The 14,622-nt window shown below is 65.2% G+C and overlaps 1 protein-coding gene across 1 annotated transcript in view; it reads right to left on the minus strand.

Moving 5' to 3' along the window:
* Positions 1–13,657, minus strand: part of LOC142403311 (retinal guanylyl cyclase 1-like) — a 44,328-nt gene extending 30,671 nt beyond the window's left edge. The window contains exons 1-10 of the mRNA XM_075489536.1: positions 13,635–13,657; positions 12,845–12,969; positions 10,903–10,970; positions 10,092–10,195; positions 9,888–9,958; positions 9,458–9,589; positions 9,311–9,327; positions 7,106–7,428; positions 5,390–7,041; positions 2,483–2,784 (exon numbers count right to left, since the gene is read on the minus strand). Coding sequence (XP_075345651.1) covers positions 2,483–2,784; positions 5,390–7,041; positions 7,106–7,428; positions 9,311–9,327; positions 9,458–9,589; positions 9,888–9,958; positions 10,092–10,195; positions 10,903–10,970; positions 12,845–12,969; positions 13,635–13,657 — 2,817 coding nt within the window. The remainder of the gene's footprint in view (positions 1–2,482; positions 2,785–5,389; positions 7,042–7,105; positions 7,429–9,310; positions 9,328–9,457; positions 9,590–9,887; positions 9,959–10,091; positions 10,196–10,902; positions 10,971–12,844; positions 12,970–13,634) is intronic.
* Positions 13,658–14,622: the final 965 nt, after the last annotated feature.

The raw sequence follows: 14,622 nt of genomic DNA on the forward strand, positions 1-14,622 counted from the left end.
CTCCCTCCAACGCCTACAAGCCACGATCACCTCCACGCAAGTCCCATTGGCCACCCTCACATCCCATTGGCCATGACCACCTCCCTCCAACGCCTACAAGACACGATCACCTCCACAGAAGTCCCATTGGCCACCGTCACATCCCATTGGCCATGACCACCTCCCTCTAATGCCTACAAGCCACAATCACCTCCACGCAAGTCCCATTGGCCACCCTCACATCCCATTGGCCATGACCACCTCCCTCCAACGCCTACAAGCCACGATCACCTCCACACAAGTCCCATTGGCCACCATCACATCCACCCCCCTCCCATTGGCCATGACCACCTCCCTCCAACGCCTACAAGCCACGATCACCTCCACACACGTCCCATTGGCCACCATCACATCCCATTGGCCATGACCACATCCCTCCAACGTCTACAAGCCACGATCACCTCCACGCAAGTCCCATTGGCCACCATCATATCCCATTGGCCATGATCACCTCCCTCCCACGCCTACAAGCCACGATCATCTCCACACAAGTCCCATTGGCCACCATCACATCCCATTGGCCATGACCACCTCCCTCCAACGTCTACAAGCCACGATCACCTCCACGCAAGTCCCATTGGCCACCATCACATCCCATTGGCCATGACCACCTCCCTCCAACGCCTACAAGCCACGATCACCTCCACGCAAGTCCCATTGGCCACCATCACATCCCATTGGCCATGACCACCTCCCTCCAACGCCTACAAGCCACGATCACCTCCACGCAAGTCCCATTGGCCACAATCACATCCACCCTCCTCCCATTGGCCATGACCACCTCCCTCCAATGCCTACAAGCCACGATCATCTCCACGCAAGTCCCATTGGCCACCATCACATCCCATTGGCCGTGACCACCTCCCTCCAAGCCACGATCATCTCCACGCAAGTCCCATTGGCCACCATCATATCCCATTGGCCATGACCACCTCCCTCCCACGCCTACAAGCCACGATCACCTCCACGCAAGTCCCATTGGCCACCCTCACATCCCATTGGCCATGACCACCTCCCTCCAACGCCTACAAGCCACGATCACCTCCACGCAAGTCCCATTGGCCACCATCACATCCCATTGGCCATGACCACCTCCCTCCAATGCTTACAAGCCACGATCACCTCCACGCAAGTCCCATTGACCACCATCACATCCCATTGGCCATGACCACCTCCCTCTAATGCCTACAAGCCACGATCACCTCCACGCAAGTCCCATTGGCCACCATCACATCCCATTGGCCATGACCACCTCCCTCCAATGCCTACAAGCCACAATCACCTCCACACAAGTCCCATTGGCCACCATCAGATCCACCCCCCCTCCCATTGGCCGTGACCACCTCCCTCCAATGCCTACAAGCCACGATCATCTCCACGCAAGTCCCATTGGCCACCATCACATCCCATTGGCCATGACCACCTCCCTCTAACACCTACAAGCCACGATCACCTCCACACAAGTCCCATTGGCCACCGTCACATCCCATTGGCCATGACCACCTCCCTCCAACGCCTACAAGACACGATCACCTCCACGCAAGTCCCATTGGCCACCATCACATTCCATTGGCCATGACCACCTCCCTCCAATGCCTACAAGCCACAGTCATCTCCACACAAGTCCCATTGGCTACCATCATATCCCATTGGCCATGACCACCTCCCTCTAACACCTACAAGCCACAATCATCTCCACGCAAGTCCCATTGGCCACCATCACATTCCATTGGCCATGACCACCTCCCTCTAACACCTACAAGCCACAATCATCTCCACGCAAGTCCCATCGGCCACCATCACATCCCATTGGCCGTGACCACCTCCCTCCAACTCCTACAAGCCACGATCACCTCCACACAAGTCCCATTGGCCACCATCACATCCACCCCCCTCCCATTGGCCATGACCACCTCCCTCCAACGCCTACAAGCCACGATCACCTCCACACACGTCCCCTTGGCCACCATCACATCCCATTGGCCATGACCACATCCCTCCAACGTCTACAAGCCACGATCACCTCCACACAAGTCCCATTGGCCACCATCACATCCCATTGGCCATGACCACCTCCCTCCAACGCTTACAAGCCACGATCACCTCCCCACAGTTCCCATTGGCCGCCATCACATCCACCCCCCTCCCATTGGCCATGACCACCTCCCTCCAATGTCTACAAGCCACGATCACCTCCACACACGTCCCATTGGCCACCATCACATCCCATTGGCCGTGACCACCTCCCTCCAACTCCTACAAGCCACGATCACCTCCACCCAAGTCCCATTGACCACATTCTCCACCAACCGCCCCACCCCACGTCCAACCCCTAACCCTGGTGGCTCCCATCCCCGCCCCACGGATGTGCCCCTCGCCCCACGGATGTGCCCCTCGCCCCACGGATGCGCCCCCAACCCCGTGGAGGTGCCTCCCACCCCACCTGGGTGGGGTTGACGTGCGCGGGGATCTCATAGGCCTCCTTGGCCTGGCGCAGGGCCTCGTGGAAGGTGACGTCGGGCGAGTCGATGGTGACGGTGAGGACGGCGTCGTAGGCCAGGCGCAGCTTGGTGTTGTTGGCCAGGGCGGGGTAGGGCACGCGGTGGTAGGGCAGGGGGAAGGTGAGGGCGTCGTAGGGGACGAAGACGTAGGTGCCGTCCGTCATGCCCATGTCCTCGGCCTTCTCCAGGAGAACCCGCTGCTCCTCGCCGCCCAGCAGCACCGAATGCATGCACATCACCACCACTGCGGGGTGAGGTGGGGTGGGGTGGGGTGGGTGAGTCACGGCGGGGACACCCCGTCTGCCTCCGGTGTCTGCCGGAGCTCCCCAGCCAACCTTCAGGTGGCCGGCATGTGGACCTCCTCCATCCAGGCCCACCTGCTCCATCCTTCATCCAGCCACCTCCATCCTTCCTCCAACTCCTCCATCTCCAGCCATCCTTCCTCCATCCATCCATGTCCACCATCTCCATCCATCCATGTCCACCACTTCCATCCATCCATGTCCACCACTTCCATCCATCCATGTCCACCATCTCCATCCACCCTTCCTCCATCCATCCATGTCCACCGCCTCCAGCCATCCTTCCTCCATGCATCCACGTCCACCACCTCCATCCATGCTTGTCCACCACCTCCATTCACCCTTCTTCCATCCATCCATGTCCACCACCTCCATCCATCCTTCATCCATCCATCCATGTCCACCATCTCCATCCATTCCTCCATCCATCCATGTCCACCATCTCCATCCATCCTTGCTCTCCCACCTCCATCCATCCTCCATCCATCCATCCACACCCACCTCCCCATTCTCCATCCATCCTCCATCCATCCATGTCCACCACCTCCATCCATCCTTCATCCATCCATCCATGTCCACCATCTCCATCCATTCCTCCATCCATCTGTGCCCACCAACTCCATCCCTTCCTCCATCCATCCATGTCCACCATCTCCATCCATCCTTCCTCTCCCATCTCTATCCATCCATCCATCCATCCATCCTCCATCCATCAATCCACACCCACCTCCCCCATCTCCATCAATTCCTCCATCCATCCATGCCCACCATCTCCAGCCATCCTTCCCCCATCCATCTGTGCCCACCATCTCCATCCCTTCCTCCATCCATCCATGCCCACCATCTCCATCCATCCTTGCTCTCCCACCTCCATCCATCCATCCATCCGTCCTCCATCCATCCATCCACACCCACCTCCCCCATCTCCATCCATCCTCCATCCATCCATCCATGCCCACCATCTCCATCCATCCTTCCTCCATCCATCTGTGCCCACCATCTCCATCCCTTCCTCCAACCATCCATGTCCACCATCTCCATCCATCCATCCATCCATCCATCCATCCATCCACACCCACCTCCCCCATCTCCATCCATCCTCCATCCATCCATGTCCACCATTTCCATCGTTCCTCCATCCATCCATGCCCACCACCTCCATCCATTCCTCCATCCATCCATGCCCACCACCTCCATCCATTCCTCCATCCATCCATGCCCACCACCTCCATCCATCCTTCCTCCATCCATCCATGTCCACCATCTCCATCCATCCTTCCTCCATCCATCCATGCCCACCACCTCCATCCTTCCTCCATCCATCCATGCCCACCATCTCCATCCATCCTCCATCCATCCATGCCCACCATCTCCATCCATCCATGCCCACCATCTCCATCCATCCACGCCCACCACCTCCATCCTTCCTCCATCCATCCATGCCCACCTCCATCCATCCTTCCTCCATCCATCCATGCCCACCATCTCCATCCATCCATGCCCACCACCTCCATCCTTCCTCCATCCATCCATGCCCACCATCTCCATCCATCCATGCCCACCACCTCCATCCATCCTCCATCCATCCATGCCCACCATCTCCATCCATCCTTCCTCCATCCATCCATGCCCACCACCTCCATCCATCCTCCATCCATCCATGCCCACCATCTCCATCCATCCATGCCCACCACCTCCATCCTTCCTTCATCCATCCATGCCCACCACCTCCATCCTTCCTTCATCCATCCATGCCCACCACCTCCATCCCTTCCTCCATCCATCCATGCCCACCATCTCCATCCATCCTTCCTCCATCCATCCATGCCCACCACCTCCATCCATCCTTCCTCCATCCATCCATGCCCACCATCTCCATCCATCCATGCCCACCATCTCCATCCATCCATGCCCACCACCTCCATCCCTTCCTCCATCCATCCATGCCCACCATCTCCATCCATCCTTCCTCCATCCATCCATGCCCACCACCTCCATCCATCCTCCATCCATCCATGCCCACCATCTCCATCCATCCATGCCCACCACCTCCATCCCTTCCTCCATCCATCCATGCCCACCATCTCCATCCATCCTCCATCCATCCATGCCCACCACCTCCATCCCTTCCTCCATCCATCCATGCCCACCATCTCCATCCATCCTTCCTCCATCCATCCATGCCCACCACCTCCATCCATCCTTCCTCCATCCATCCATGCCCACCATCTCCATACATCCATGCCCACCATCTCCATCCATCCATGCCCACCACCTCCATCCATCCTCCATCCATCCATGCCCACCATCTCCATCCATCCTTCCTCCATCCATCCATGCCCACCACCTCCATCCATCCTCCATCCATCCATGCCCACCATCTCCATCCATCCATGCCCACCACCTCCATCCATCCTTCCTCCATCCATCCATGCCCACCACCTCCATCCTTCCTCCATCCATCCATGCCCACCACCTCCATCCATCCTTCCTCTCCCACCTCCATCCATCCTCCCCTCCTCCCCACCCCCACCCCGCCCCCGTTACCTCTGACGCCATCAGCCCTCTGGACCCTCCTCAGAGCCTCGCGGGCCTCGTCCTCCTGGGTCCCGGCAGCGGTGACGACGGTGACGGGCAGCCCCCGAGCCCGGAGGTCCTGGGCCAAGCCCTGCCCCACCTCGCGCCAGAGGTCCTGTGGGGCGGAGAGCACGGCCACGTGGGCCCAGCGGAAGAAGCGGAGGATGGCGTGGAGCACCCCGGCGGGCTCCGGCATGGGGGTGACCAAGGTGTCCAACCCCTCGACGTCACCTAAGCAAGCCCAGGAGACCAAGGGCTTGTTCCAGGCGGCCGCCAGGAGCCCGGCAGCCCCGCAGGTGGCCGGGTTGAGGGGTCCCACCAGACCGGTGGCGTAGCGCTCGGCGTTGAGCAGCCCCGTCACGGCCTGGGGGGTCTGGCACGCCTCGGCCAACACCACCGCGTCCCACCAGTAGCCTTCGTTGAGGGTTGGGTCACGGTTGAGACGGGCCACAGCCAAACGGGAGGCCACCTCGGGCAAAGCCTGGGCCAGGAGGGGGTCGCAGGTCCAAGGACCCATCACCCCCACCTTGAAGGTGGCCCCTTGGGTTGGCGGTGGGTGGAGGAGGAGGAGGAGGAGGAGCAGGAGGAGGTGGGGAGGCCACCGGGGGTGGTGGGAAAGGCGGAGGAGGAAGCTGGTGGAGATGGCACCGCGGCGGGAGGGGACGGTTTGGGAGGTGCCACCACCATGGGAGATGCCACCATGGGAGATGCCACTGTGAGAGTTGCCATCATGGGGGATGCTGCTGGTTTGGGTGACACCACGGCCGTGGGAGATGCCGCCACTGTGGGAGATGCCACCACCGTGGGAGATGCCACCACCATGGGAGATGCCACCGTGGGAGATGCCACCACCGTGGGCGATGCCACCACCGTGGGAGCTGCCATCATCGGAGATGCCACTGTGAGAGTTGCCATCGTGGGAGACGCCGCTGGTTTTGGTGACACCATGGCTGTGGAAGATGCCACCGCTGTGGGAGATGATGCCACCACAGGAGACGCCACCACCATGGCAGATGTCACCGCTGTGGAAGATGTCACTATTCTGGGAGATGCCACCACCGTGAGATGTGCTGCCGGTGTGGGAGATGCCACCAGCCTGGGAGGTGGCATTAAGGGAGGTGCCACCACCAGGGGAGATGCTGTCGCAGGAGATGCCACGCCTGTGGGAGATGCCGTCACTGTGGGAGACGCTGTCACGGGAGATGCCACCACCGTAGGAGATGCCACCACCGTAGGAGATGTCACCACCGTGGGAGACGCTGTCATGGGAGATGCCACCACCGTAGAAGATGTCACCACCATGGGAGACGCTGTCATGGGAGATGCCACCACCGTAGGAGATGTCACCACCATGGGAGACGCTGTCATGGGAGATGCCACCACCGTAGGAGATGTCACCACCGTGGGAGACGCTGTCATGGGAGATGCCACCACCGTAGGAGATGTCACCACCGTGGGAGACGCTGTCATGGGAGATGCCACCACCGTAGGAGATGTCACCACCGTGGGAGACGCTGTCATGGGAGATGCCACCACCGTAGGAGATGTCATCGCTGTGGGAGACGCTGTCATGGGAGATGCCACCACCGTAGGAGATGCCACCACCGTAGGAGATGTCATCGCTGTGGAGACGCCACCATGAGAGACGCGGGAGATGATGTCATGGGGGACGCTGCCGGTATGGACGATGCCACCACAGGAGATGTCACGCAGGAGATGCCACCACGCCAGAAGCCACCACAGAAAAAGTCATCACGGGAGATGCCACCGTGGGCAAAGCCAGCACGGAAAGTGCCACCGCAGGTCACGTCCCCGTGGGTGCTGTCACCGCGGGAGAAACCACCGCGAGGCCGCATGGTCCAGGGTGGGATGGGGACGTTGGGGACGAGGCGGGGGGTCCTCAGGCCCTGGGGGGCCGTGGCGGGAGGCGTCGGGAGGTCCGGTGGGGTCCGGCGATGCCACCATGGTGGGACGGGGACTGGGGGGTCCTCAGGGCTGGGGGCCACCACCTGTGGGGGGGGGGTGGGGGTTAGAGTGGGGGGGGGGGGGGCCCAGACTGGGGGTCCCAGACACCCGGGTCCCAAGGGTGGGGGGGGGTCCCGGACACCTGGGTGCCCAGGGTGGGGGGGGGTCCCAGGCACCCGGGTCCCTGGGGTGGGGGGGTCCCAGACACCTGGGTCCCAGGGGTGGGGGGGTCTCAGACACCTGGGTCCCCGAGGTGGGGGGGGGTCCCGGACACCCGGGTCCCTGGGGTGGGGGGGGTCCCGGACACTGGGTCTCAGGGGTGGGGGGGGTCATGGGCACCTGGGTGCCCAGGGTGGGGGGGGTCCCAGACACCTGGGTCCCCGAGGTGGGGGGGTCCCGGGCACCTGGGTCCCAAGGGTGGGGGGGGTCCCGGACACCTGGGTCCCCGGGGTGGGGGGGTCACGGGCACCCTGGGTGCCCAGGGTGGGGGGGGTCCCCAGACACCTGGGTCCCCGGGGTGGGGGGTCCCGGACACCTGGGGTCCCTGGGGGGTGGGGGGGTCCCAGACACCCGGGTCCCAAGGGTGGGGGGGGTCCCAGACGCCTGGGTCCCAGGGTGGGGGGGAGGAGCTGGCCCAGACACCTCCCCCGCTCCCATCATCCCCCGCGGCCCCGTTAATCCCCCGGGGGGGTAAAACCGGGATTATCCCCGACCCCCCCCCCCGCCCACCCAGCGCAGGGCGGCGGGGGCCACGTGCGGGGGCCGGGGGGGGGGGGGAAGGGGGGGTGACACCCTCCCTGTGTCACCCTCACCCTGGGACACCCCCACCCTGGGACACCCCCACCCTGGGACACCCTCATCCTGTGTCACCCCCACCCTGGGACACCCCCAGCCTGTGTCACTCCCCCCCCCCCCCCCCCCCGTGTCACCCACACCCTGTGTCACCCGCACACCCAGTGACAGTCACACCTGGGGACACCCCCAGAGCCTTTGTCACCCCCATCCATGTGACACCCGCACACTGGGTGACACCCCCACCCTGTGTCACCCCCACCCTGTGTCACCCCCACCCGGTGTCACCTTCACCCTGTGTCACCCCCACCCGGTGTCACCCACACCCTGTGTCACCCCCCACCCGGTGTCACCTTCACCCTGTGTCACCCCCACCCTATGTCACCCCCAGCCTGTGTCACCCGCACCCTGTGACAGCCCCACTGTGTGACACCCGCACACTGGGTGACACCCCCACCCTCTGTCACCCCCACACCCCTGTGACACCCAAAACACTCGGTGTCACCCGCACACCCGGTGACACCCCCACCCTGTGACACCCGCACACCCATGGGACACCCAGTGTGACACCCACACTGTGTAACCACCCGCACACTGTGACACCCCCACCCTCTGTCACCCCCACACCCTGTGTCACCCGCACACCCGGTGACACCCCCACCCTCTGTCACCCGCACACCCTGTGTCACCCGCACACCCGGTGACACCCCCACCCTCTGTCACCCGCACACCCTGTGACACCTGAACACTCTGTGTCACCCACACACCTGGTGACACCCCCACCCTGTGACACCCGCACACCCTGTGTCACCCGCACACCTGGTGACACCCGAACACTCTGTCACCCCGCACACCCTGTGGCACCCCACACACCCTGTGTCACCCACACACCCTGTGTCACCCGCACACCCGGTGACACCCCCACCCTCTGTCACCCGCACACCCCTGTGTCACCCGCACACCCGGTGACACCCCCACCCTGTGACACCCGCACACCCGGTGACACCCGAACACTCTGTCACCCGCACACCCTGTGACACCCGCACACCCTGTGTCACCCACACACCCTGTGTCACCCGCACACCCGGTGACACCCCCACCCTCTGTCACCCGCACACCCTGTGTCACCCGCACCCGTGTCACATCCACACCTGTATGACACCCGCACGCAGCATGACACCCCCCGCCCTCTGTCACCCCGCACGCCCGGTGACACCCCCACCCTGTGACACCCCCACCCTGTGACACCCCCATCCATCTACACCCCTGTGACACCCTCACCCAGCGTCACCCACACCGGGTGACGGCCCCACCCTGTGACACCCACGCGCCTGCGTGACACGCAGCGTGACACCCGCACCACCCGGTGTCCACCCCCACCCGTGTCACCCCCACCCCGTGTCACCCCCCACCCTGTGACACCCCCCACCCGTGTCACCCCCCACCCCGTGTCACCCCCACCCTGTGTCACCCCCACCCCGTGTCACCCCCACCCTGTGACACCCCCACCCGTGTCACCCCCACCCCGTGTCACCCCCCACCCTGTGACACCCCCACCCTGTGTCACCCCCACCCCGTGTCACCCCCACCCTGTGACACCCCCACCCCGTGTCACCCCCACCCGTGTCACCCCCCCGTGTCCCCGTGCCGGGGCGCGGTGGCGGTGCCGGGTCAGGCGGTGCCGTAATCCCGCCCCGGTTATTTCTGGCACCTTCATCCCCCACGGCCGGGTCACCCCGTGTGCCACGCCTGCACACGCGTGTGCCGGGACACGTCTCACACCTGCACGCGTGTGACACAAACACGTCTCCCACCTGCACACGCGTGTGCCGGGACACGTCTCACACCTGCATGCGTGTGTGCCGGGACATGTCATACCCCTGCACACGCGTGTGACAGGGGACACGTCTCACACCTGCACACGCGTGTGTGCCGGGACATGTCATACCCCTGCACACGCGTGTGACAGGGACACGTCTCACACCTGCACACGCGTGTGTGCCGGGACATGTCATACCCCTGCACACGCGTGTGACAGGGACACGTCTCACACCTGCACACGCATGTGCCGGGACATGTCTCACACCTGCACGTGTGTGACAGGGACATGTCATACCCCTGCACACGCGTGTGGCAGGGCCACGTCTCACACTTGCACGCGTGTGTGACACAAACACATCTCACACCTACACACGCGTGTGACAGGGACACGACTCACACCTACACACGTGTGTGCTGGGACACGTCTCACACCTGCACGCGTGTGACAAGGACATGTCATACCCCCTGCACACGTGTGTGACAGGGACACCTCTCACACCTACACGTGTGTGTGACAGGGACACGTCTCACACCTGCACACGCGTGTGCTGGGATACATCTCAACACCTACACACGCGTGTGACAGGGACATGTCTCACACCTGCACATGTGTGTGACAGGGCCACGTCTCACAGCTGCACACGCGTGTGGCAGGGACACATCTCACGTCGGCACATGTGTGACACAAACACGTCTCACACTCGCACACGCGTGTGCCGGGACACGTGTCCCCACTCGCACACGCGTGTGACTGGGACACGTCTCACACCTGCACACGCGTGTGCCGGGACAACGTCTCACACTCACACCACGCGTGTGACTGGGACACATCTCACACCTGCACACGCGTGTGCCGGGACACGTCTCACACTCACACACGCATGTGACTGGGACACGTCTCACACCTGCACACGCGTGTGCCGGGACACCGTCTCACACTCACACACGCGTGTGACTGGGACACGTCTCACACCTGCACACGCGTGTGCCGGGACACGTCTCACACTCACACACGCGTGTGACTGGGACACGTCTCACACCTGCACACGCGTGTGACTGGGACACGTCTCCCACTCGCACATGCGTGTGACTGGGACACATCTCACACCTGCACACGCGTGTGCCGGGGACACGTCTCACACTCGCACACGCGTGTGCACTCCCCCCCTCCCGGCCTCACCCCCAGCCCCGCGGGGCCCGGGTGTCTGGGGGGGAAGGAAGGGACCCGGGTGTCCGGGAGGGGACCCCAAAACCCCGGGTGGGGACCCCAAAACCCCCGTAGGGGACCCAGGCGTCCGGGTGGGACCCCAATACCCTGGGAGGGGACCCCAATACCCCGGGTGGGCACCCAGGCGTCCGGGAGGGGACCCCAAAACCCTGGGTGGGGACCCAGGCGTCCAGGAGGGGACCCCAATACCCCCATAGGGCACCCAGGTGTCCCGGTGGGACCCCAAAACCCTGGGGTGGGCACCCAGGCGTGTGGGTGGGGGACCCCAATACCCCCGGAGGGGACCCAGGTGTCTGGGTGGGGGACCCCAAAACCCCCATAGGGGACCCAGGTGCCTGGGTGGGGACACCCCATACCCTGGTAGGGCACCCAGGCGTCCGGGAGGGGACCCCAATACCCCGGGTGGGGACCCAGGCGTGTGGGTGGGGGGGACCCCAATACCACCATAGGGCACCCAGGTGTCCGGGTGGGACCCCAATACCCCGGGTGGGCACCCAGGCGTGTGGGTGGGGGACCCCAAAACCCCTTTAGGGCACCCAGGTGTCTGGGTGGGACCCCAATACCCTGGGAAGGGACCCCAAAACCCCAGGTGGGGACCCAGGTGCCTGGGTGGGGGACCCCAAAACCCTGGGTGGGCACCCAGGCATGTGGGTGGGGGACCCCAATACCCCGGGTGGGGACCCAGGTGTCTGGGTGGGACCCCAATACCCTGGGTGGGGACCCCAAAACCCCCGTAGGGGACCCAGGTGTCCCGGTGGGGACCCCGATACCCCCGGGTGGGGACCCAGGCATCCGGGGTGGGACCCCAATACCCCGGGTGGGCACCCAGGCGTGTGGGTGGGGGACCCCAATACCCCCATAGGGCACCCAGGCGTCCAGGTGGGACCCCAATACCCTGGGTGGGGACCCCAATACCCCCATAGGGCACCCAGGTGTCTGGGAGGGGACCCCAAAACCCTGGGTGGGGACCCAGGCATGTGGGAGTGGACCCCAAAAACCCCCGTAGGGCACCCAGGTGCCTGGGTGGGGGACCCCAATACCCTGGGTGGGGGACCCCAAAACCCTGGGTGGGGACCCAGGTGTCCGGGTGGGGGACCCCAATACCCTGGGAAGGGACCCCAAAACCCCGGGTGGGGACCCAGGTGCCTGGGTGGGGGACCCCAAAACCCTGGGTGGGCACCCAGGCGTGTGGGTGGGGGACCCCAATACCCCGGGTGGGCACCCAGGTGTCCGGGTGGGGACCCCAATACCCTGGGAAGGGACCCCAAAACCCCCGGGTGGGGACCCAGGTGCCTGGGTGGGGGACCCCAAAACCCTGGGTGGGGGACCCCAAAACCCTGGGTGGGCACCCAGGCGTGTGGGTGGGGGACCCCCAATACCCCGGGTGGGCACCCAGGTGTCCGGGTGGGGACCCCAATACCCTGGGAAGGGACCCCAAAACCCCCGTAGGGCACCCAGGTGCCTGGGTGGGGGGACCCCAATACCCTGGGTGGGGGGACCCCAAAACCCTGGGTGGGCACCCAGGCGTGTGGGTGGGGGACCCCAATACCCCGGGGTGGGGACCCAGGAGTCCGGGAGGCCCAGAGGGGGGGGTGGGGGGGGGGTGAGGGGTCCCTTACCTGTTCGCAGGCCGCGGTGGGTGGGTGCTGGGGGGTGGGGGGGGCCGCTGCCCCCCCGGACTCCTGGGTGCCCGTGCGGCGGCTGCCCCCAGGGTGCCCCCACGGCCGCCAGCACCCGTGTGCGGCTGGGGGGGGGGCGGGGGGGGGGGGCCCTAATCCCCCCTCCCCCCCCCCTCCGTGGGTGTAATCAGCTTAACGAGGGGTGGGGGGAGGGGAAGGGGGGGGCCTGTGGGTGCTGGGAGACGGGACGGCAGCACCCACGGGGGTACATGAGAGGGGGGGGTGGGGGGCGTGGAGGGGACACGGGTGACAGGGAGGGATGGGGGGAGGGGGTTATGGGTGGGTCCTGGGTGTCCCTGTGGGTGCTGGGGGGGTCCTGGGGGGGGTGGGGTGGGGGGGATGGGGGACGTGGGGGGACACGGGGGGACGTGGGGGGGGGCATAAGGGACACATGGGGGGGACCCGGGGGACACGACGGACGCTGGGGGGGCATTGGGTGGACACGGGGGGACACGGGGGGACACGGGGGGGACGTGGGGGGACATGGGGGACACGGGGGGACACGGGGGGACACGGGGGGACGTGGGGGGACATGGGGGACACGGGGGGACACGGGGGCACATGGGGGGGACATGATGGACACGGGGGGACATGGGGTGGACACGGGTGGACACGGGGGGACACAGGGGGGACACGGGGGAACATGGGGGGGACGTGGGGGGACCTGGGAGACACGGGGGGACGTGGGGGGGGGACATAAGGGACACATGGGGGGGAGCCGGGGGGACACGGGGGGACGTGGGGGGACGACATGATGGACACTGGGGGGGCATGGGGTGGACACGGGGGGACACGGGGGACACGGGGGGGACACGGGGGGACACGGGACACAGGGGACATGGGGGGACGTGGGGGGGGGACACATGATGGACACGGGGGGCACATGGGGTGGACACGGGGGGGACACAGGGGGACACGGGGGGACACAGGGGACATGGGGGACACGGAGGGACATGGGGGACACGGGGGGACACGGGAGGACGTGGGGGGACGTGGGGGGACATGGGGGACACGGGGGGACACGAGGGACACAGGGGACATGGGGGGGGACACACGGGGACTTTGGGGCCCACCGGCTGCAGAAGTGGCCTCTGCCCCCCCCCCCCCCCCCCCCTCCCGCTTCCCATCGGGACCCCAAAACCGCCGCTTTCAGCCCCAAAACGCCGCCGCGCCCCGCCTGTCACTCACGCCCGGCCACGCCCCCCTCACCGCCCCGACCACGCCCCCTCACCGCCCCGACCACAGACCACGCCCCCTCACCGCCCTGACCACGCCTCCCCCTGCTCTGACCCCGCCCCTCCCTCCGGCCCCGTCCCGCCCCGTGCAGCCGCGGCCGCCATGTTCGGTGCGGGCGGAAGCGGAAGTGACCGTAGCGCGGCGCGCGGCGGGGCGGGCGGAAGTGAGGGCGGCGGGGCGGAGGTGAGGCGGTGCGGGGGACTGGGGGGGACTGGGGCGAACTGGGGCGAACTGGGGGGCACCGGGACTAGCGGGGCTGCTGGGCACTGGGAGGCACTGGGGGATACTGGGAGACACTGAGGGATACTGGGATGTGCTGGGGTACCGGCACTGGGAGGCACTGGGGGATACTGGGAGGCACTGGAGTAACGGCACCGGGAGGTACTGGGGGATACTGGGACGTACGGGGAGTAGAGGCACTGGGGGATACTGGGAGGCACTGGGGGTACTGGCACTGGGAGGCACTGGGGGATACTGGGATG

This window comes from Mycteria americana, unplaced genomic scaffold (assembly GCF_035582795.1).
Source record: "Mycteria americana isolate JAX WOST 10 ecotype Jacksonville Zoo and Gardens unplaced genomic scaffold, USCA_MyAme_1.0 Scaffold_184, whole genome shotgun sequence".
NCBI classification, from domain to species: Eukaryota; Metazoa; Chordata; class Aves; order Ciconiiformes; family Ciconiidae; genus Mycteria; species Mycteria americana.